At 43.6% G+C, this 25,176-nt stretch overlaps 2 protein-coding genes across 2 annotated transcripts; both read left to right on the top strand.

Moving 5' to 3' along the window:
* LOC109511048 (beta-1,3-galactosyltransferase 2-like) lies at positions 1-1,345 on the top strand. The gene has a single exon (XM_019861783.1). The coding sequence runs from the start codon at positions 244-246 to the stop codon at positions 1,081-1,083; it is 840 nt and encodes a 279-aa protein (XP_019717342.1). The 5' UTR covers positions 1-243; the 3' UTR covers positions 1,084-1,345.
* A 3,708-nt stretch (positions 1,346-5,053) lies between these two features.
* Positions 5,054-24,655, top strand: LOC109511435 (vasorin-like). The gene is made up of 2 exons (XM_019862545.1): positions 5,054-5,488; positions 22,248-24,655. Exon 2 carries the CDS (start codon positions 22,264-22,266, stop codon positions 24,397-24,399), a length of 2,136 nt encoding a protein of 711 aa, XP_019718104.1. The 5' UTR covers positions 5,054-5,488; positions 22,248-22,263; the 3' UTR covers positions 24,400-24,655.
* The last annotated feature ends 521 nt before the right edge of the window (positions 24,656-25,176 follow it).

Here is a 25,176-nt window from a genome sequence, read left to right as displayed (position 1 = left end):
ATCATTATTTATGCATGAAAGGGTTCATTTGAATTGTGTCTGTTTTCCAGAAGACTGCGGTTCAAGTACCGGTACCTGTTCCTGCTGTGCGTCATTCTATTGTTTTATTCCATTTGGAAGAACAAGTCGCTTCTCCGTCAGCACTCCTGGTGGTTGACGGACGAGACCCATTATGCCAAAGCCCCTCATAACCAGGTCCATCCTAAGCACCAAGTCAAACTGGATGAGAACAATCCCAGCAACATGGGGAACGCTGGGGGCACGCAGTACCACCTGGCGTACCCGCGGAACTATCACTTCCTCATGGATGTTGGCGACGTGTGCGAGAGTCGTGCGCCTTTCCTGGTGCTGATGGTTCCGGTGGAGCCTAAAAACGTAGCGGCCCGGGACGCCATCCGCAGCACGTGGGGCAAGGAGAAAGTAGTCCAGGGCAAGAAGGTCTTGACTCTTTTCGTGCTGGGCCTGGCCGAGGGGCCCAATCTGCAGCGAGAGAGCGAGCTGCACGGCGACTTGATCCAGAGTGACTTCAGGGACACTTACCGCAACCTAACCATCAAGACCATGGTCATCATGGATTGGCTGGCCACGCGCTGCCCGACGGCCGACTACGCCATGAAGATCGACTCGGACATGTTTCTCAACATCGACAACCTGGTGCTGATGCTGCAGAAGCCGGACATTCCCCAAACTGACTACCTGACCGGGCACCTCATGCGGAACTCACCGGTCATTCGCAGTAAGAGCTCCAAGTGGTACGTCTCAGAGGAGACGTTCCCTGATCGGGTATACCCTCTTTACACTTCGGGCACCGGGTACGTGTTCTCCAATGATCTGCCCCGCAAGTTGGTGGAGATCTCTAAAAGGATCAAGCCCTTCGACATGGAGGACGCTTATGTGGGAATGTGCATGAAGGAACTCGGACTGGCGATCCCGTCGCCGCCTGATCCCTCCCAATTCCGAGCCTACTACAATAAGTTCGAGCGCTGCATGTACTCCAAGATCATCACCTCCGTTGTCAAGTCCCCAACACAGCTGATCGATTTCTGGGGGCAGCTCAAGATGGCGCCTGGACCGCCTTGTTAAGACACTTGTTGCTGTGCTTGGATTCACTCACTATTCAACTATCCGCTTTGTCAAGGGTGTCAAATCCCTCCAAATTACTGATTCATTGTAAACATTTACTTATTGTTGTGACTATTCAAATATTTAAAAATGCTGTCGATTGCAAATTTCCCCCGTGTGGGACAAATAAAGGTTATCTTATCGTGTCTTATTTCACTCACGACGTTGATTTTCACGATGACTGTAAGATGTCTCTTATTCAATGAAGTTGGCTGCCAGAAAATGTGAATAAAACGGGAATAAAGAGTCCTCCGTTGCATTCATTCTTCGTCAGGCTGCACTGTTGTGGTTGCTCCTCTTTTGTCCACCAGATGGACCACTACGATCACAATTGCACGCTTCCAACTTCGGAGGGGAAGGTCATTCTCAACATTTCACACGTCAATGCCAAAAATAACCATCCATACAGCCAGCCTTACCACAAACCGGTCTGTCGTGTGTGTTAATTCATCGAAGACCACCACTATTACGCTACACTTATAGAGACCATCAACACTCGAGAAAAGCATAACTGACACCGAAGACCTGGGGCAGATTTGATTGACAGAGTAACACCAAAGTTGAAACCTGACTTAAATAATCAACAAATGCTTTTCACTGTCTTCTGAGTTTTGTTTTTTCCTGGTTATTTTGCGAGCTCCATCTTTGTCACTCAAGTTGTCTCGACAGTTCACGCCACTGGATCTGAAGGGCCAGGATGAGGCATCCTTTGTGCATTCAAACAATAGTGGATAGCCAAAGAAACCGCAATATTTCTGAGGTGTGCAGGAATTTGTGAAAAATTCGGAACTACTTCAGTGCCTTTGCCGTTTTTACGAGTTTATCAAGAAAAAAACGTGCAAGGGGTTTCATGAGTAGGTAGGATCATTTATGCACTTGTATCCGCAAAGTTTGAAGGAAATCGATGTAACTCTGTTTTTTATGACGCTGTTTATGCCTTTGCCTCGATGCAAAAATTCCATCTCAGTAGGCCACCACCATTTAAGTATTGCCTGTACGAAGAATGTTGACAAATTTAAATTGCCAGTCGCTTTGAAAATAGAATTTTAAGCGTGGCTGTTTCAGCATGGGAAGCATTTAACACACACCGCATCTATAAAACACATTTTGCATTTAAAAAAATCGCTACATTGGATTTTTTAAAAAAATATAAGTGTCTTAACCGTTATTGATCAAATTATATGAATATGACCCTAAGTGCTGTATATGAATATACTTCAATTAAGATTATGCATATTTGAATTTTTTTTTTTTTTTTTTTTTTACATTTCAGTTTTGAAACACTACCACGAGTCGTGTGAAAAGTAAGACAAAACACATCCCGTGCTGAGTACACAGATAAACGCATCAACGCGTCCTCTTCTCATCGTGTTTACATTCCTCTGGGAGGGAGGTTGACATTTTGGGAGCAGCGTGAAAGAGAAAAGTGACGCTTCTTAGAAAGACACAAGTCATTTCCGCTGTGCTGGGTCTGTAGGTGTAAAAAGCACGATTGTAGCGGATGACATTTAGTAATTTTCAACAAAAATCAGGCAGGAGTGAAATATTTCCCATTCTGTTTTTCTTCTTTTAAATTTCCACCGTCTCAAACCAAAAAAGTGTGCCTCCCTCTCGTGGCCGATCGTGAAATTACACTCAATATAAACGACAGGTCGGTGAAAAGTACAAAATAGTCGGACCGCAAACCTGAAAACCAGCTGAATAAATACATGAAAGCAAAATGCTAGAAACTTTTTCAAGTGAAAGTGAATTACGTTCAAATCAAATATAACTGATCTGTATTTAACAAATAGACCGCACTATTTTCAAAAGATGTGTCAGTCACTGTACTTTAATGCACAGTTTGAACAACCACTTGGGGCGAATGTTTCACATACAACAGGGAGGTGCCAGTGTACCGCACTTTTAAAAACAACCTTTTTCAGTGAGAATTATCAGAGTTCATTGTAATTTATCGCTAAACTGATCTGACTTGACCCAACAAAGTGACCCAAACCGAATCAGGGACAAAGGTCCAGACCCAGGAATTTATCGTTAGCCTAATAGCATCGCCTATGTTTTTTTTGGGCAAAAACACACACACACATACACACACACACAACAAATTTAACAAACAAAAAAGAATCCAGTTGCCTCGATTCGACTTTTGCTGATTACCGTACCATGACCTCGATGACTGAGAATGTACGAAACTAAGGGGAAACAAAATTTTTCCAGCAAGCACTTTGGTATTTTTCAGTGACATTGTGACAGTCAGTTAAACAGGACTGGGGCAATGATGCTATTAGGCCAACATTACATTCACATAGGTTTTTATCAGAGGCGATTGCTCCAAGACTGCAAGGGAAGTGAGCTTCCCCTAAAATGTCAAAAAATAAGTGATAAAATATATGTGTGTACATACAATTGTGTGTACATGTCATTGACTAAATATGCGCTACAACGTGCTCAACTTTTGTTCCGAATCAGCTTCTTATTACTGGTTACGACGCGACTCTCTTCTCATTCATTCCCACAGCTTCACTGTGCTTTAAACTGTGTGGACGCTGAGCGTCTACAGTGCGGACGCTGGGCGTCGAGAGAGTAGTCCCAGTGCATTGAAACGAGGCGAATCATTGGATAAATGCTGGTTTTGTCCCGCCCATCGGACGCTCAGCGTCTCTGGGAGTCTATGGACAGTGGGCGTTTATGGGCGGGACGAGACGCTCAGCTTTTCTGCATGATGATTGGATGATCTGAGGCGGAATGTCTTTTGATTGACAGCGAAATGAGCCAATCACCGATCTTTTGGTGTTGGCATCCGTGGGAGCATTTTTCAATCCTCATTCTGTTCTGAGTTGAACTTGAGACTTCTTCCAATCATGTTTGCAACACTCTCTTTGTTGAAAACGCCTCGTGACAAATTAATCTTTTATTTCTGGTGGGTTTTATTGTAATTGCTTGTGTTCGCAGACTGACTTCTATCACTACAGTCAAGACCCTGGAAAAACGCCTTGTTCCAAATAAACGGACACATTTTATGATGTAGGCCGAAATTGAGCTTCCTCTCCTTGACAGACCAGCATCTGGTTTCAGTGGTTTGAATTGAATGGTCGCCCATTTAGACAGAACCACCCAGCAAGTAGTGAACCAACAGGCAAACAACTCAGAGGACCCATTATTGTTTTCCCCACGTTAACAGTAAGTGCAAGTAGAAGTCTCTCGTAGTGTGATTCTTCCCATGAGAAGTTCCCACTTTTTTTTTTTAATTGTAAAGCAGCAGAACAAACACCGCTGTTTGTTTTTACCCGGTCCTGTCAAATGTTCCTCTTTCTTCACACACAGACATGCGCACACACACACACACTCAGTGTCGAGTTTATTAGTATTTTTGGTATGTCGTATTTGGCTTAATTTTATTACAGTCTTGGAATCAATAATATATAAACATGCAGACACAAACAAATAAAGAGAATTACATCATGTGTATTTACCATCAAAATATCTTTGCCTTTCAAAATTCTGATAGCATAGTGCTAACACATCGCAAAACGCCTTAACCGTGCTAATGAAACTGGCATCTATGTTGCAGGGGTTTAACCTTTTAAGCAACCGGTGTTCAAATATAAACAGTGCTAGAAAGCATATAGACAAAAAAAAAAAACCCGAACAAACAAAATACTCAGGCATATATTCTTTATCCTCTGCAAAACCGAACAAATAGAACTACAGTTTACTGAGCCGTTGTGGCCATCTTTGTGTATTTATTATGGATGTATTATTCAGTTCAGTTCAAGGTGTACCCCGCCCATTGCGCGAAGACAGGAAAGGCTCCAGCACGCCCACGACCCTCGTGAGGATAACAGATGAGAAAATGAATGGATAGATGGATGGTATTATACTTCCCTCTGGTGGCCAAGGCGCGTATATCACCACAATATGGTATCTTTTCCCAAGTCAAAGCGAGAACACTGATTTATAAGACATTTTAAATGAAGCGAGAAGCTAATGCGGTCACATTGCTTCTTTTTTTTAAATCCCTTTTTGTTGAGTGTTTTTTTTTGTCTAATTGTTGAGTGTGCACATATTGCATGCAGTTCGGGACTGGCGAGGCAGGTAGTCCCCGCCTCGCCTCTCCTTCTGTGCACCTCCTCCTCCTTCAAGTGTTTCCCCGTGTGTGGAGTGGAGGCGAAACACTGCCGCAGTTTGGATTAAGACACGCAAAGAGAGAATAGACACGGGGCCGGCTCGTCGTGGAGACTTTCCGCGTGAACGGACGCTCACCGCGGTTGTGTTTATGCACAAAGTTTGGATACATAGTTTGGACCCGAACATATATCCCGCTTGGATTTGATTTGATTTTTTTTAAAGAACCGCGTCGTAAAGGGTAAGTGACATCTCGCGTTTCACACCATCGAACCATTCACACATGTGTCGTCGTGCGTGGAAATGAAACACGATTAGCCTGAGTGAGAGATTGTGTGGGACGTGGCCAGGGTTCACCTCTTACGGGCACTCACATTACTGAACTGCTCTCTGAAAGTGCCCACCTTCTAAAACTATCACTCGCATGACTGAAATGCGCTCAGACACAATTGAAACGCTCTCACTTCACAATGAAACAAACACACTTCCGAAATGCGCCCATACGCACGAGGCTATTTTTTTTTTTTTGCAAACGCCACTGATATGCTATCCCACATTCAACTGAGTTTTTTTTTTTTTTTTTACTCAACTGCTTTCATATACACTCCTGAAATGTTCTCTCACACGCAGTACTGAAACACCACCAATAGACAACGACAGAAACCTCTTGTCACATACTACTAAAAGCTCTCAGGCACGCGATTGAAAGGCTCTCAGGCACACAACTGAAACACTTGTGCACTCCTGAGTTTTTTAGGCTCACATACACTACTGAAACATTTTCATACACCTCTCCATCTCGCTCTCTCTATCTCTCTCTCTCTCACATGCACACACAGTTTGTCCACATTTGTGAGAGGCTCAGCCTGTTTCCTGTGTTCTTTCTACATATTCTTCATTTTGGGTTTGGCTACTTGACAACAAGGAAGAAACATTAAAAATCAAAAGAGTGCTCAAACAGGCACAACAACAATCATTAATAGATTTTTAGAAGTAGAGTATATAGCTACTAAAAAATGTATCTGGAGCCGTATGATTTTTTTAAATGTTTTTTTTTCATATATTACAGATATTGATTGTTTATCAGTGTTTTTTTTTTTTTTTAATCATGAGGTTTGAAAATTGCAATATGTTGCTTGGCCACCCCTCAAAAAGCAGCAGGGTTCTTGGGCTGATTTCAAACAATAATAAACTGTTAAAACTACACGAACAAAGACGATAAAATAAAAATAAAATCGAATGTTTAAAAGCAGTCAGGTTCTAGATCGGGCGTATCAAAGCAAATCCTCCACCACAAAAAGACAGCAAAAAAAAAAAAAGAAAAAAAAATCAGAAAGATTTTGGAATGAGGAATTGGTATGACCTCTTGGCTGGATTCTCATTCCAAACCTGTATGGTTACTTGGATATCATTCAAAGTCATTTGGATTCCTGATCCGACAAAAAAAAAAAAAAAAAAAAAAAAAAAAAAAAGGAACAGTCAACTTCTTGGACCTGCATTCAAAGCAATACGGTTATTCAGTTAGCAATCATGCTTTCTAAGCAACTACAGAATATGGCTGACCACGTTGAAAACTTCTAAATCGATAGAAAGTACCAGAAAAGCACCTTGATGATTGGCTGACAAGCTAAAAAGGAGCATGGACTCAAACATCATCAAAGTCATGCCAGGAAGCAGAACCTTAAGGAATGGGCCTTCATTTCACCAAAACCAATCGGCTTCTTATTGTGACAAGGATCTCAGAAGAATCAGAAGGCTGAAAAATGCAAAGAACTCAGAGGCAGTTAGGCCCAGGCAGAGAGAGAGAGGAAAGCAAACATTCCTGACTCGCTGCCTCAGCAATTTAATTAAGTTGTTCTTATTTTGGAGGGGTGGTGGTGAGGGGCGCGGGGGGTTCCATGGAGATGGAAGATGCTGCGAGGGCCGGCACCTTGAGGTGAAGCCCCTCCCCCCCTCACCATATTGCTCCCCATCTTGGAGTGATCCCGAGGGTCGGCCTGAAAGTGCTGCGGTCAAGCCACCGTGACGGCTGAATGCGAGGAAAAGATCCCCGAAAGCCACTTAATGAGTCTAATCAAAGAAGTTTAGGGGTTGCAAGGTGAGCAAGTCTTTAGTTGTGCACGTGTGCATGTGTTTTAGCGGCGTATGTCAGCAAAACTATTTCACTAGTGTGCGTGCGCGTGAGAGCCTTTCAGTTGTGCACGTCAGCGAAAACATATCAGCATTTTGTGAGAGCGTTTCGCAGGGGTGGGCATCTCTTTGACAATAGACGGTTCGATACGTACCCCGATACAGGGGGTGCGATACTATTCAAGGACGGTCCAATTGAAAATGGAACGATTCGACTCGATTCGGTGGGATTATGATTTGATGAGGAACGGCTCAGTTTGAGAGGGTACGGTGCAGCGAGTGCGTTTCCTTCCAAGAGATTTAATACTAGAGATAAAGTATATTTGTAGCTTTTTGTCATGTTTATTAACAGTCAACAACATGTAAAGGCTCTCCAAAGCGGAAACTGTTTGAGTGAATAAAAAGTCAAAGAAATCATCAGCAACATCAAAGTGATATCTAACTTTTTGACCGTGCCATCTGCCGGTTGACGCGATCTTGAGAGCGAGTCATTTGTTGGTGTTCTGATGCAGTCATCTTTTCAATCAAAAATGATTTTCGGTATTTAATTTGGTTTTCGTGACACGCTGAGAGTTTTGGTAATGTTTGTGGGAGCCTTTCAGTTGTGTGTGCGGGGGGGGGGAACCACAAACAGCTGTGGGTGCTACCATTTCAGTACTGTATGAAAGCATTTCAGTAGTGAGTGAGACAGTGTTTCGGTAGTATGTGTACGTGCAAAAAAAAAAAACAAAAACCCCAAATACAACCCCCCCCCAAAAAAAGTAATATTGTGCGCATGAGAGTGGTTTTTGAATGTGACTGCTTGATTCGGAACACAACCACCTTCCCAGTTATAAAAGGGTGTGCACACTTGTGCAACTCCATTATTTATAAAAAAAAAAAAACATTCTCAGTTGAGCTGCTATAGGTCACGTTCATTGGTGAAAAATCTTTTGAAATGATTTATCTTGTTCTCATTATTCAAACAGGGGGATGTAAACTTGATATCAACTGCATAGGATCGGAATGAAAAAAAAAACAACTAAAAAGAGGTGCTTCCTTTTGACACCGCGGTAAACTCCGACCCGCTTCAGTCAGCATTTTTTTTTTTTGCTTCGAAATTAATGGGATTCTTTCTTTGATACGGGGCAACTGGAGTTCAGTGGCAAAGGCGTGCCTGCAGGGGCCAAACGTATTCCCCGTCCCAAATGTGGAATGCGGTCGAATCGTGCTCATTTGTTTTCAGCGCGTTTCACTCTTGTACGTTAGACTGCACTGCACTCGACTGGCGTGTCCCTCCACTCCAGCATATTGAGACAATCAGCTCCAACATGATCCATTTGTCTACATTCCACTGGTCCCACTCACTCGCGAGGCAAAAAAACAAAAAAAAATTCATTTGGTGCTACTTCGATCATTATGACTTTGGCATTTCCTGCAGGCTGCCCGTTTTCACCATGTCTGGGTGATTCTTTTATTTTTATTTCTTAAGATGTATTAATTTGCTCTGGTTTATGCTTGGAACATTGGGCTTGAACCCCCCCCCCCAAGGCTCTTTGATGGTTTTGGCTCAAATATTGTGGCTTGCAAAATGCTTCAGTTGGACAAGGCTGTGTTTAATCATTATTATTATTATTATTATTAACGTTTTTTGTTTTGGTTTGTTATTTTGTAAAAGTACAACTATGAGCATTTACAATTTTTCTGTCATACGACTAAGCTTGTATTTGTTTTAATGATTTTTTTATCAAACTTAATTCTCACAAAAAAAAAGAATGAACTAATTTCGACTCAATGAATGAGCAAACTTGAAGTTGGGCAGTGCAACAAAAAAAGTCCATCCATTTATCCACTTTCTAATCCGTTATCCTCACAAGGGTCGCGGGGGGTGCTAGAGCCCAGCTGTCTTCGGGCAGTCGGCGGAGGACACCCTGAACCGGTTGGCAGCCAATCGCAGGGCATCCACAAAACATTTTAAGTTTTATGAATGAGAAAATTGGCTTCCCCACATTTTCCAACGAAGAAATAAGAGTTGACACAACAAAGTGTCCCTTGTATCGTCCCTTAACTTCACCATAGGAGTAAAGTCAACGCAGCAAATTGTTTGGGAGCAAACAACTTGCTCTCTTTGCGATGCCAACTTACATTGTTGACATGAACATCAATCATTTATATTTTTCAAGTTGTTCCAACTTCACCCTTTCATGCACCAATAATGACAACCGGTGACCTGATAATATTAGAAGCTGTCCACTGGAGTAACCGTTGTCCCTGAAAAGGTTAAATTCCCGTTTTAGGCCCCAAAACATGCCATTTTTTTCATGTAGCGTCCCGAATTTATCCTCATAACAGTTTAAATTTACAACTCTTTTTTTTTTTTGTAGAAGTGATGGTAATGTAGTGCACGTTGTCCTTTTCCGTGTGCCTAATATGGTTTCAGGTTTCAGTGACAACAAGCTCACGTTGAACCTTTTACAAGTCATCTTGACACCTGAGGAATTCTAGAAGCAAAACTACACGGATGAACCCGCGCCTCGGCACGCTCACCAGAGGGGAACTTTTCTTCCCTTAGAAGTCCCCCCCAACCCCGCCCACCACCACCACCCCCAGGGAGCCTTTAGGGCTCGCTACTCTTTTTGTAAGCCATGAAGTGTGTCTCCAAGTCCCTCCCCCCCTCATCCCCTCTGCGCGTTGTATAAACACAGCGCTTCAGTAAGAAGGTAAAGAGCATGACATTTGTAGAAAAAAAAAAAGTGCTCGCCGTGAACATTCCGCAGCGGTACCAGGAGACACCGGCAAACAAAGGTGCGGATCGGAGCTCTGGTGACATTATTATGATGCTGATGTCAGCAGTTTGTCTCCTGCTCAGTGTTTTTTTTTTGTTTTGTTTTTTTTTAAGCGGAAGACTTAGCGTCGTAGTGTTAGCTACAAGCTAGCCACTTACAGTACATGTACTACCATATCTACCTTGCTGCATACCTCCCGACTCACATACCAACATTCCTTCCTTTGCACCGGTCCCCAGTGGTCCCCAACTCTCGGGCCGTGGACCGATACCGGTCCGCGGGTCATTTGGTACCGGTCCACAGAGAAAGAATAAATAACTTGCATTACTTCCGTTTTATTCATTTCGGAATCTGAAAGATGTTTTATTTTGAAAAATTACCGGATTCTCTGTTACATCCGGCTATAGCAGTGGTGTCAAACATACGGCCCGCGAGCCAGAACCGGCCCGCAAAGAGGTTCGATCAGGCCCGCAAAGAGGTTCGATCAGGCCCGCAGGATAATTTAAAAGTGAAAACATGCATAAAAAATAGGGAATTAATATTTATTAAAAGGTGCAATTCATGGAGTATCCGCTAGGGGACACACTGTTTTGATCGGATTAGAAGACAACATTGTTTTGATCAGAGAAGAAGACAACAGCAGCCTCAGTCCATCACCAACAGAGAAGAAGACAACAGCAGCCTCAGTCCATCACCGACACTGACCCAACACAGCAGACGCTATCAATAGCACTCACACATTTACACATTTAATAGCAGTCTTAGTTTGTAAGGTGTAGGCAGGGATTACTTTTAGATTTGATATGCACGTGGACATGGCTTAAAACGTCCTTTCTTTATAAATCTCGTTTAATCTTAAAGTGCATTACTAAATTTTTCAATACCAATTACTTGTTAAAGTTTGTACAATCAATGGGATCAGTTGCAATGCATATATGTGAATGATAAAAGTAAATTGCACATTTGTCGAAGGAAATGTAAGGTGCTTCATGAAATGTTTTGTAAAAGATATGTTCATTCAATTTCAACATTTTCCTCATGTCCTTGTGCTTCTTTAGACCAAAACAAAGACATATTATTTTGGTTATTTATAGCAAAGTATGGTATAATTTTAATGGTCCGGCCCACTTGACAACAACCGAGGCCGTATGTGGCCCACTATGTGAAATGAGTTTGACACCCGGGGTCATATCATATTTTGTTGTATTTACCCGCCACACATTAAAGGTCGGTCCCTGAAAATATTGTCTGACATTAAACTGGTCCGTGGGGCAAAAAAGGTTGGGGACCGCTGACCTAGAGGACTTACGAAGCCACCGTGCTATCTTCCTAGCTACTTTGACTTTCACTGATGTTTTTGTAGCACCATCATGACCATTTAAGCTACCTGCATACCATGCATACCTACCACCTACCTACTCGAATGTTAGCTGTAGTGCCACCTCAGGGTTACCACAACATTGTTTTTGTATTAACCCCCCCCAAGCATGTGAACTTTACTAAAGGCTTTATACGCTTTATACTGCAAACGACTTCAGATTTTCCAAGTTGTCCCGCCGGTCAGATATGAACAAAACTTGCATTTACCCATAAACATGTAAAAGTGTTGTCGAAGGGATGTATGAAAACAGAGTAGGGAGGGAGACAAAAGCACAGAGCGTCTCTCACCTGAGGCGACGTTTGCTCAGTTATCCCGTCACCTCAGTTTCGAAAGTGTGACACGCGTGTCTGTGTAATTTACACCGCTGTCGTAGAAGCTGCTCCTCTCAACACCTGTTGTGCCTTGCAGGTGTTGATGGGTCACAACCTCGGCCTTTTCTGCCTTTTCTCAGCCCAGAGGCCAAGGGTTCTCAAACTTTTTGGCGCCCGGTGGGGAGAATTTTTTATTTTTTTTCCACCCGCTCTCATAATCACAATGACATTTAACCTAACTACCCCCACATGCCATTAGAATTTATCTATTTGTTTATCTAATTGTAACATGTATTTGTTACATATTTTGATCCATTTTTATGCTTAAGAAAACATTTGTCTGAATTTTTTGGGGGGGGGGGCCTGTAACGAATTAGGGCATTTACATGGAAACCGCATCTCTACTTACAAAATTGTCTAGTTAAGGAATTTCTTCCACAACCAATTAATTTTCTAAGTAGAGGTACCACTGTATTATCAACATTTAGACATTTAAGGAGTCCTACCCCCTGTCACGTAGCAAGGTGGTGGTCGACCCCAAAAAGCAGGCAGGAGGAAGGAGCCGGGTCTACTTGAAAGATTGTATTAAACCTCAGAAAACTAAATCCAAAACAAACTAAGTCCAAAGTATCAAACAAAACACATGACTGAAGATAAAACATAACAATGACCAAAACCTGACTGAAACAAACATGACAGTAACAGCCACAAACAATGACCCGACAATGAGTAGTCGGCCGGGAGTCCTTTTATAGCCACTAATTACCTAACGACCAACAGGTGTGCAGCTGCAGGGGGAGCCCTACAGTGCCACCTGTTGGTCCCAAACCGAATCATGACACCCCCCCAGCCCCCCAAAAAATCACGTCACAGCTTTTGAATTGCCCAAAACTAAGATAGAGAGGGATAATTGGTTCATCGGCGGGTAAGTTCCCAAAAATCTTTTTGAAATGATATGACAGAACTGCTTGCAAATTGTTTTGTGGACCTCCCCGACCCCCACACACACCCAAACCAGATTTGTGGACCCCAGTTTCAGAATCTTTGCCAAAGCCCGCCATCAGTACAAGGATTACAAAGCCGAGAAAATGCACAGTAGACGTAATACTGCGGCAACACCATGTGTAGAAAAGCATACGCACAACGTTGTCAGTGTCGCATGCTTCGCTGCGGGCCGTCTGGGGATTAGGAGGTGAAAAGTCACCGTTTGGAGAAGAAGGCGGGGGGCTCGGGTGGTCCACATCAACAGACCACATGAAGAACAAAATAGCAAAGCAGACGAGAGACTGAAAGCATGCAGGGAAACGGATGAATCATAATCACATCATCCAGTCACCACCAAAAAAAAAAAAAAATTAAAGCGTCGTCGCAACATTGCCACAGCTGCTCTTTGCTTCAAGAAGTTTTGGATTTATTTGTTCGAAAAGCATCTGCATCTTGCGTGGGCCTTCTACAAACTGATGGTAATGTTCAAATCGTGAGACAATCACTCAACAAATCAAGTTTGGGCGATAAAGCATGTTTACACATCAGCAAACAATTGTTTTTTAAGTTTCAAATACAGACGACAATGTTGTCAAAACAGTTTGCGTTCACAGAACTACAAAAGGCAATATGCATTAGGGCTGTCACTATTGATGACTTTATCGATTATTCCATTGATTCATTCAAAAAAAAAAAAACACTTTCATGAACAAAACTATTTTTTCCCAATTACTGTTGCCTAAAAAACTATTGAAGGATGTTTGACATTGTTTAATGATTAAAAAAAAAAAACCCAAACAAGTAAACAACAATTTAGCATGATCACACAAGACGGATTGATGGACTCACCAACATTTTCACCTTTTTGAAACGGATTCTGTCATTGGTTCAGTCATTGTTTTCCCACAGTAAAAACGGATGTTTGTCTAATTTTGATTCATCACAAAAGATAAATTAGTCTGCTTTCATGGACAGAAGTGTGAGAAAACGATGACTTGATGATTGAAATAGTTGCAGATCAATTTGATAATCAAATAGTAGTGTTAATTAATTGATGAAAGGGGACGTAAACGAAGAAAAAAAATCACGGCATTCTGATTCATTTTGCAATTGTGGTATATGAGTTAAGCAGTAAAGTCCACCCGTTTAGAACATCTCAGGCGGCGGCCATTTTGCCACTTGCTCTAATGCTACCCTTTTAAACAGGTTAGCATTATTTTAGCCTCCCAACGTCATTGTTGTCATGTAAGGCCACGAAAGGCTATGAGACCAACATAAAGGTTTTTGGAAGCAGATCTCAAAGTGGATAAGCACACCCCCCCCCTGCCCCCCCCAAAAACACCCTAAATAATCATAATCGTAAAAGGAAAACATTGCCTGCTACTGGCCTGGCATGCACATTACAGCATTTTCTGTATGACCAGTAGTTTGAACCATGTGTGAAAGTTTTATGTCGTTTCGGCGCCGAGTAACCAGAAATGTTGTTTCATTGCACCATTGCACATGTTCTGCAGCTTGTGTGGTATGTGGACATCTTGCTCACAGATGAGAGCTAAATGCCACATGAAATGGACAACAAACAGATCCAAACAAGCGGGACGAGCGATTAGCTGAGAGTGTTTTTAGTGTGCATGTGGCCCATAAAGCATCAGCAATGTTCGCTTTAGATGGGATGTGTATAGACATCAGCATTTTTTTTTTTTTTACTAGGAGCAGAATGCCCCTTCCTCAACTCACCAAATGGCACATTTGTATTTCAATATATTTTTCAGATTTTTTTTCATGTTATGGTGTAGCCATTCCCCCCCTTTTTTGTGTGTGTGTGTGTGTGTGTGTGTGTGTGTGTGTGTGTGTGTGTGTGTGTGTGTGTGTGTGGAAAAGGCTTACTGGCGGTTCAATCAGATTTTTTTCCCCCAACAACTTCATGGCCCGTTTACCGGATCCTAGACACTTGGGTTGAATGGATTAGGATGGACATTTGTTGGCGTACCTAATGAAGCGGCTGGCCAGTGCATATTTCCTCTGACTGAGCCGTTTTTCTCTTTCCGCGCACACACTGGCCCAAGTGCCATGTGTTATGCCGAGCATAGCCACAGCCTCTCGCCAGACCGAGACGCTCCAAAAACAAACACACGCCATCAAGACCGGCGGTGAAGCAGAGGAGAGTCGTCATGGTGACGGACGATTCAGACTTGGGCGTTCACTGATTCGCAGATGGTTCTTGTTGGAAAGAAAAAAGATTGATGAGACAGTCGTGGAAGCCGTAAAAGCTTCGACGGTATATCTCTGTTGTCTTTGATTTACATGCTTTTGATGCCCCACAAATTTACCAGGGGCATGAATGACAAGACGCGAGTCACCAAAACAGACTGATTAAGGAACTGTTTAAAAAAAAAAAAAATTAAGGATTTATATCTGCATGGAAAAAACAACATGGTCAGAATTTGATCTCAACACGCGATGTACACATGAGGCAAAAAAGTGTTTTCTTTTTGCTTTTTGAAGGCATTTTTAGTCAACGAAGGCTGGTGCAAAAAAGCCAAGGAGAAGCAGTGCCACCATGATTTTTAAACCGCGTGAAAACAAACTGTATTGAAGCCACGTTCTTTTTTTGGACACCTCTGAACAGAATTAGTCGTCCTCGCCTTTGATGCCACCGCCACTGGGGTGTCATGTTCTCCAAAACTGATCACATGCACGTTTATTGCTTATTACGATTTCTTCTTCGTATTCTTAGCTATTTACCCCACGGACAATGAAGGCGCCGTAACGCTCGATGCTATTTTTAGTCGAGCGGAACCAAGTCAAAAGTCGTCTGAGCGTCTTTCCAACAAAGAAGCGTTAATTATGTCATCAGGGTAAAATCAAATTAGGTTAGGCGGCGTGCGTGCAAGTGTGCAATTGTGCACACCCCTTTGTACCACACAACAGCATCATTTTTTTTTCAGTTCCAAACCTCCCAACAGGCCTCGGGGCTCGTTACGGAGTCGTATAACAAGTCGAGCGCCTTGCCACGAATGTGCTTGTCTTTTTGTATTTGTTTTTTTTTTTTTTTGAATGAGATTGAACTGCAGGCATCATTAAAACATGAGTGGGCTGAGGACTCAGAAGTGCCTGTCAGTTGTAACTGCGATAGCGTTGCAGGCGTGCTCGTAAGAGCGTTTCACTGGGGCGAGACAGCATTTCAGTCGTGTTTTAGTTGTGTGTGTCTGTGAGAACGGCTTCGGAGTGAGTGAGTGTATTTGTGAAATCATCATTCTGAATTGCTTCATCCTCACGAGGGTCGCGGGGTGTGCCGGAGCCTATCCCAGCTGTCTTCGGGCAGTAGGCGAGGGGACACCCTGAACCGGTTGCAAGCCAATCGCAGGGCACACAGAGACGAACAAGCATCCGCGCTCGCAATCACACCTAGGCACAATTTGAAGTGTTCCATTAACCTGCCATGCATGTTTTTGGAATGTGGGAGGAAACCGGAGTACCCGGAGAAAACCAACGCAGGCACGGGGAGCCTGGAGAACATGCTAACCCCACACAGGAAGCCAGAATCGAACCCTGCGCGCCTCTGCACTGCGAGACAAACGTGCTAACCAGTCATTCACTGTGACACCGCTCGAAAAACAGTTGGGTCAAAAAAAGACAACAATTTGGGTCCAAAATGGACGGACTGCTACTTGGGTCAACTCAACCCAAATTTCTGAGTTGTTTTTTTACAAACCAACCTGACTTTTTGAGGGGTTTGCTCAGGTCAGTCAATTGTTTACCCAATTTGGTTTACTTGGTTTACTGACCCATCTGTTTTCAGATTGTCCACACACACACACACACACACACACACACATAAATGACGACGATACTGCTGCTAGTTAAACTACAAAGAATACAAATCAAAATCTTTTGCATCTCAATGTGTTCGTCACCCAAGAAAGCCGACATGGCTTCCATATTTGGCTACTCTGGCGGACGCAGTACGAGAAGGAAGCCGAGTGGTTTGACACGTCTGCTTCCACGCTGTAAAAGATAACAGCGTCAGTCCTCGTAGGGGGGTTGAGCAGCGCTTACAAAGGGTCTGACTCGTATGATCTTTTGCAGAATGAAGCCATTGTTTCTCTACGAAGCAGTCAAGGTCGGCAGATTAGAAACCCATGCAGGCAACGGCTCTAATTGATTCCAGAATGTGTGCGTGTTTACTTAACTGAAGGATTTGTGAGGGGTAAAAGTAAATAGATAAGTGACTTAAGTAAACATACCCCCCCCCCCACACACAGGCATACGTAAGTAGACATCATTTAATCTCCTTGTGAATAAATGGTGTCGTACTCATTTGCTGAATAGTCCGTGCATGAGCGTGTGTGTGTGTGTGTGTGTGTGTGTGTGTGTGTGTGTGAGTGAGTGTGTGTTTGCACGTGTGGCAATCCCTATAGTTCTTCCAAGTTCTTGTCAGCCGTAAATCCGCCGACACTCATGGACTAAGGCGGTCGTCACGAGGTGATCCAAGCAGCGGGGCACACTTTTTTCGTTTTTGTGTGCGTGTGCATGCACGTGTGTGTGTGTTCATGCACATCTGGTTGATTTATGTCAGTGTGGCCAACCCCTCCAAAAAAAAACAAAAACGGATTTTTGTCTTAAGGGGATCCACAAACTAGCCGGACTAATTCGATTCCTTCACTTGCAATGTAATGATGGGTTGTTATCGTAATAAACCAAGAAGCCATTTTCCGCGACTTTCTCTATTCTATTTTTCAAGGCTATAATTTAATTCACTTTGTTTTAAATGTCATCATTTCGTTGCTATGTCCAATGAGTTATGTTATTTTAAAGACTTAGGAACATACCATTCATTCATTCATTTTCCGAACCGCTTGATCCTCACTAGGGTCGCGGGGGGAGCTGGAGCCTATCCCAGCCGTCTCCGGGCAGTAGGCGGGGGACACCCTGAATTGGTTGCCAGCCAATCGCAGTAGGAACATACCATTAATGCAAAAAAAAAAAAAAATAGAGAAGAAAAAAGACATTCATGTTTTTCACAGGACAGTGCTGAAATGTAACTGGCGAATAGCATATTAGCAAGTCCGTTGTTTGTCGCTGCTCAAGAGATTTCGTTTTCCAGTCGAATGTCAGTTTCGCAATGTTTGGGACTTGTCGGAAATGAGGGGGAACCAAGCAACTGAGTAAATTGTCACCGGCCAAAGGCCAGACGACTTTGTCCAACAGGGCTCGAGGGACGCAACAAAGGCACGAGATAAATAAATAAAGAGGAACAATGTGCCAGTTTGTTCTTTTCTCAAAAGTGAGAGAAATTCTGATGACTACCAGACCTTGGTGACTGCAAAGCCATGTTTTGAAAACAGCTCAAAAGCTGACGTGTGTTTAAATTTGACGTATAAGGAGTAAGGAGACTCCGTCTGGGAGATTTGATCCATTTGGGTCTCGTGCAAACGGTCCCGACATTACAGGCTGTTTAATACTCGATACAGGCCACGTCACCGATGTTATTAGCGTGGATGGTGGGAGGAAGCCGAGGAAGGTTTACTGTCTAGACAACAAGGTGAATTAAAATCTTGGTGTGACTCTGCTCCAATAACTACTTGTCTGTTTCCAGATGGAAGCAGCTCATTAAGGAGAGTGCAAGGGGGAAATTAGCCTCGTGGTCGCCTCAAGGTAAAAAGATTTGGTGAAGATTTGTTGCTGAACTGCAGTTCTAGAACAACAACTTGGTTGATTTATTGCCTCGTTTGGGAAGCCAGGAAACGAGGAGCCAAACAGTCCGAACTTGGCCGTTCCCAGTTTTTAAGTTTTAGCTCTTTAGTCTTTGACATTTTGCTCACAAAGTCGGGTCTCCGTAGTCAGTCAGATGCTTTGTGCGCTGCACTACTAGCCCCATCCCATGGAGTGTACCATACCATGTTCGGATGTATGAGCTAGGGATGAGTGAGCACCAATATCAGAGTATCAGTCTGGGGTCGATTGCAGCCTTATTTTTTAGATACCGGGTACTCACAGAGGCTGCCGATACCAGCCACCGATACTTCAAGATCTGACATCGAGTCAGTTCTCTTTGGCAGTGGTTTAACGCTATCCTGTGGCAAATCATCATGTGTCGGAAATAAGGGTTCTGTTGACAATGCTTTGTCATTGTGTGAAATGAAATTTTATACATCAAAGGTCATCCTCACTGGGGTCATGGGTGTGCTAGAGCCTATCCCACTGGACTTTGGGCAACTTCAGGCTACACCCTGAAATGGTCATCAGCCAATCGCAGGGATTGGAATGTCTTTTTCCAAGGTTTGGATATCTTTCATGTGTATGGGAGGTTTGACGACCGTATTTTCCGCACTAGAAAGGCGCACCTTCCATTTTCTTCAAAGCTCACAGCGCGCCTTAAAATCCGATGCGCCTTGTGTATGGTCATTACGGTAATATGTCAACCGCAAAATGGCTCCTTGCTCGAGACATGCTTACAACGCAGAGTTCAAACTTAAGGCGATCGGTTTCACAGTTCAACACGGAAATAGAGCAGCGGCAAGAGAGTTCAACCTTATCGAGTCAAAGTTATAACTTGCTGTTGGTTAAATGAACTATGTCGCCGCATTATTAAATATGTTTTACTGACATCTGATCGTCGCTATATAAATCAGGGTGTAGTGTAGTGTTCTGCATTTCCTTGTGCGTATCTCCATCTAGTGGATGCATTCTAGATTGCGTCTTATAATGTGGTGCGGCCAATATATGAAAAAAATTACAAAATAGGCCATTCATTGAAGGTGCACCTCATAATCCAGTGCACCTTTTAGTGTGGAAAATGGTAGTGTAAAAATCGATGAGTTTTTTGTCTACGCCAGGTAGTTGCTGTCCCAGTGTCAAGAAAGTTACCCGTTCGATGATGCAGGCACGTTTTTGAATTTTCGACTCATTATCCTGTTTAGAATTGCAGGTCTAATTTAGCTAATCCCATATCAGCAAGAGAAGAAGCGTGCAACCTGGGCTCGTCGCCAGTCATTGACAGGGGGCATATTGACAAACAACCATTCCCAGATAGGGCATTGGCCAATATAGAAATCACCCATGTAACCACAGGGAGAAGATACAAACTCCACATTGGAAAGATCTGAGCGAATACTCAAGTAAGCAAAGGGGAAAAAAATGCCAAAACATTGGAAAGATCTGAGCGAATACTCAAGTAAGCAAAGGGGAAAAAAAATGCCAAAACAATCTCAGGGATTGTTTTGGAACAAGAAGTCAGAGAAGTGTGAGTCTGTTGCAAAATGCCTTTTGGCAAACTTGCATGGGGCTTTTCATTGGCTGTTGCTCGTAAACACAATTGGCTCAGAGGCAGCAAGGTATTAAGAGGTGCGCCCACGAGCCCCTGCATCCCATACGTACTGATGGCCTCTATCAAGGTGTGTGAACTACTTTGTCGCCAATATATATATATATATATATATATATATATATTGTGTGTGTGTGTGTGTGTGTGTGTGTGTGTGTGTGTGTGTTTTAATGAATTAGTAAAAAGGAAAATTTGACTTGGCATGTTTTCTTAACACTTTAAGGCATAGCGGTTACTACAGTGGACAGCTTATAATGTTATCAGGTTACATGTTGCATGAAAGGGTTAAAATCAGGTAAACACTGGATTGTGCTATTTTTATTTCTTTTATTTGTACTTTGGTATAATGTATTATCTGTTGTATTGATTGAAATCATGTCACTCACCACGCTATTGTAAGTGTCTGGTCATCTTAATATAGACCCCAATGCAGTTGTCACTCTGCAGTCTAGACAGCAGTTGTCAAGTGTGAACGGCTCTACGCAGGGGATTGAACTTTTTTTCTCCTTTAACTGTACTTGCCTCATGATGCAATTAATCAAACGACAGAAATTGTGGATTATTGACCAAGTATTTTTTGCCCTAAGACAACACAAATGCTAAGTGGCAACACTTGCCTGCAATACATGGAAGAAAATATCACCCAACCATTTTCCATAGCGCTGACATTTGAACCCAGAACCTTCGAACTGTAAAGTTGACATGCTTACCGCAAATATAGAGCGTTGCTCTGGACTGACAAAAAGCGCCATGTACTGTACGATGTTGATATTTTGTCAGCCACGCTTCCACTCCAGTGTTTGGATTGCACAACGACCAGGTTGCTCATTGCGCTTAGACAATTGCATTTTGGAGAGATGCGGGGCCTTTTTAAGAGACCACAGAGCTTTTTCGGGATAAAGTAACAGGATATTCCACTTATGGGAAGTTGAGGGGGTGGGAGTGGGTGGTTTTTTTTTTCCCCTCTCAGAAAAGATGAAGTAATCTCCCCTTGGACACATGTTCCCAAATGTAATTTATGGACCCCGTTTTTGCACTTAAGTACCTTCATTCCTTACTTTCCTCCCCTTTGTCCCTCTCCTACCTCTGTGCAGTCGATAACGGATTCCCAAGCAACGGGAAACGTTTGTGCAACGCACATATTTCCACGGTTTACAATCTCCGAGCCCCCTTTTAACCCTTTCATGCACCCTGTAACCCGATAAGATGTCCACTGCAGTAACCACTGTGCCTGAAAGGGTTAATGATGATGCAACCGGGGTGATTTTTATAACCCATACATCCAGTTCACCTCTTACCCAACTTCTTCAATCCTCTTCACGCTCCTCTAGGAATGCCGAAAAAAATAAACCACCGACATTATACAGTGTCTAGCCACCTGCCGAGATTCAACCACAGTAGATCTTTTGATGCCTCTGCACCACATGACAGAAGAGAAACATACAAGAGAATACGTACTGTGTTTCAATAAGACTTGTGAAAAATAGTCGCTAACTCCTCATTTTCTTTTGCCTACATCCTTTTCTCCATCCCGTTTAGTTTTCTTCCCTAGCTATTCCCTCTAGTCATTAGGAGGACAAAGCAAAGGTTCATGTGGCTGTGTCGCAACGTGAGTGATGGCTCCAGTGCATTGTGGGTAACTTAATCCAGCTGTGATGGCGATTGCGCCTCGGCTGCTGTTCACCGTGTAGGCTGTTGGTCTCAGGTATGCGTGCCGACCTGCTTTGCGTCACGTCAATGGCCACGTTTCTGTTTGACGTTGCAAATGGCAGAGGTTCCATGTGAACGAGAAAACTGTGTCACATTTAATAAGGACTTTGAAAAAGTAGGAACTGGCTTTGTAGGTCTTCTTGACAGATTCTTGGCTTCGGCTTAGGTGACGCAGTCAGTCCTGAAGGCCTTACAAAAAAACAACATGGCTTTAAAAAAGAAGGTATATAAAGTAGGACTAAATTGGAATTAAAATAAAGATTGAGGGTCTGTCTGAAAGAAACACCTTTACAAACCACCTGTTCATCATTTATTTCCAGTTTCTGTGGCCAACCAAAGACACAAATCAAAATTAACACCTTCCTTTTGTCTGTTTCCGTTTTGTCTTTCAGAGTTCCAAGCCCTGGAATGACCATGTTGTTTAATCTCGTGCTCCTCTTCCTCTCCTCAAGTCTGGTTTTATCCATCGAGTGCCCAGAAGATTGTACTTGTAACAGTCCAGGTTCAATATTCTGCATCGTTCGACGGTCCAACACTGTGCCCCGGGTTCCATCCAGCACCATCAATCTTTACATCTTCCAAAACGGCATCAATGCTCTGACCCAAAATGACTTTGTGGGTCTAGGAGACTTGGATTTGCTAGATCTGAGCCAGAATGAGCTGAGAGAGGTTCCAGATGGTGTATTCAAGATGCTGTCGAAGCTGAAGAACTTGGACTTGTCCTCCAACGTCATCACTCACATTTCCAAAGAGAGCTTTTCTGGCTTGGTCCAGCTGGAGAGACTGTATCTCCACCAAAATCACATCCAGAGCATCCAACGAGAAGCTTTTGAAGGTTTAGAAATGCTACTGGAACTCAAGCTCCAAGGGAACAAACTCACATCTTTGCCCTCTCTTAATTTACCCAGGCTTCTGCTTCTAGACCTGAGTTACAACAACATCCCCACCTTGCATGTCTCAGACCTTCAGACACCCCACTTAGAAACCCTGAAAATGGCGTCTGTCGGGCTTGTTTCTCTAGATGAAGATCTTGTCGCTTTTCTAGGGAACCTCCACGAGCTAGACATCTCCGTGAACCAACTCACGGCGGTTCCCCAAGCCCTAAAGAAGGACTCCCTAAAGGGCTTGATCAAGCTCAATCTGGCTGCCAACCCACTGGGTGAGCTCAGGACAGAAGACTTTCAGAAACTCACCGGGCTCCAAGAATTAGATCTCAGTAGTCTCAATCTTCAGGGCTTTCCCCAAGACTTTTTCCAGTCTTTCCCCAAACTTGTACATCTGGCAGCAGCTGAAAACCCATTCAATTGTTTGTGCCCCCTCGCTTCGTTTGTGGTTTGGCTGAAAGAGAAGAATATAAATCTGGGGAGGCTGAGGGAGACCAGGTGCCACTTCCCTCTAGCTAATGCCGGGAAGATGCTTTCAGCACTGGACCATACAGATTTTGGATGTCCACCGACCACAACTTTACTGATGAAATCACCCATGGGGAGTACTCCAGCGCCACAGGATGCTACGACATTCCAAGAAACAACCCATACCAATGCAATTCCTCCTCCTCCACCACCACCACCAAGTGAACAAAGCCCGGACTCAAAAACAGACCCGCTTCCATCAGAGGTTACCGCCTCTCCAAGCTTCACCAGTGGGAAATATGACCAGCACATCTGTCCACCAAATATTTGTCTCAACGGTGGCATTTGTAACTTTGACCCAATAGGGCAACTGGGCTGTCTGTGTCCTTCAGGAACATCTGGACTCTACTGTGAAAATGTTGACAATGCTACGGAACCACCAAAACCTCCGGGAACAGAAGTGTCTGTTGAGGATTCCACGGTTCTTGCAGAACTTGATGCCATCAGCTCCCGCCAGGTGACCTCCACCTCTATTCTTCTCGATCTACACCTCTTCATTAAGACACGGCCAAATATCCGTGGCATCAGGCTGACCTACCGCAATCTCTCTGGCCCCGACCGCCGCCCCATTATTTTGAGCGTGCCGGCATCCTACCCGGAGTACACCCTGCGTGGACTCAGACCCAACTGTACCTACTCTGTCTGCGCGAGCCCCCTCGGGGAGAGAATGACCACAAGGGCAAACAGCTCAGTGGAGACGGGGTCATGTACAGAAGCTCGGACGGCAGGGGTTCCACTGACATCCTTAGAACCCCGAGTGGAGACGCAAAGCTCACTCATGAATACTCTCATTCCTGCAATAGCCGCTCTAGCACTGGTGCTGGGGTTGGCATTGGTGGTCGGTCTGATCATCTGTCTCCGGAAAAAGAGGCAGCGTAAAGCGGGAATGGAGCTCGAGCTGGGTCCTGCAGATCCTGACGATTCATTGGAAGTGGACGGCATCAAGGCATGTCCGGAAGATGGGGGAAACGGCCCACTGCCCCACAAGCAGACAGAAACTGACCGTTGTCACACTCGACAACCAGCCACATCGTTGCAACAAAACGGCAATTTGGACTATCAGGTCCCCCTGATGCAAGGACACTCCCCCTCAAATAACAGTCGATCATCCCTAAAGCCATCGTATTTCTAAGATGCAATAATATATGAACACTTTGGAAGCCCGGCCCATCACCTGCGTAGTGGTTTCAGCATTCTAAGGTTTTGTCCCAGTTTCAATGCGGCACTTTTCCTTTGTTTTGTAAGACGATACCACTACTGACTGAAATGACGATTCAGACAATAAGGAGTCGCACTCGAGTCGCACTCACATTTGCAGCATGTTGGAAATGAGCCGAGTCACGGCGGGACAACAAGCAGGCTGCAGTTTTCAAATGGGTTTGATGGTGAGAAAAAAGCCAACCAAGTGATGTAACAAAGTGCAATTGACAAGAAAAAGTCCAAGCGAAAAAGTGCCATTATTTTTAACATGGACACAACCTTTGATAATGGTTTGTTTTAAAACTGTTTCTTGTTCGAGAAACATTGAATGAGTTGTAAATCTGTTGCTGGACTTGGAAGTGAAACTTGAGGGAAGCGCAGCTATTCATGATACAAAAAAAAAAAAAAAAAAAACCATTTGAAGTTTGACACAGCTGCATTTAAACCGGAAACTGAAGAGTCTCTGCTATTTACTTTTCACCGTTTCCATCATGCAGTACGACTGATGGTCTGATAAAGCTTCAAATCATGTCGCCAGACTTGCTGATGCCATTTGTGGATGGAAACTTCCAAGCATACCAAGTGTATTCTGTCAAAACACCCATCTGTTAATCTCTCCGCCCAGCCGATTGCTTTTGGGTTGGATGGGAGCTTAAAGACCGACGGACTCAACGGAGAGGCATCGGGTCTGTCCACACGGTCGTGCTCT

The sequence above is a fragment of the Hippocampus comes genome, unplaced genomic scaffold (genome assembly GCF_001891065.2).
Source record: "Hippocampus comes isolate QL1 unplaced genomic scaffold, H_comes_QL1_v1.1 scaffold7, whole genome shotgun sequence".
In the NCBI taxonomy this organism is placed as follows: domain Eukaryota; kingdom Metazoa; phylum Chordata; class Actinopteri; order Syngnathiformes; family Syngnathidae; genus Hippocampus; species Hippocampus comes.
This window is presented reverse-complemented; position numbering and strand designations above follow the sequence as displayed.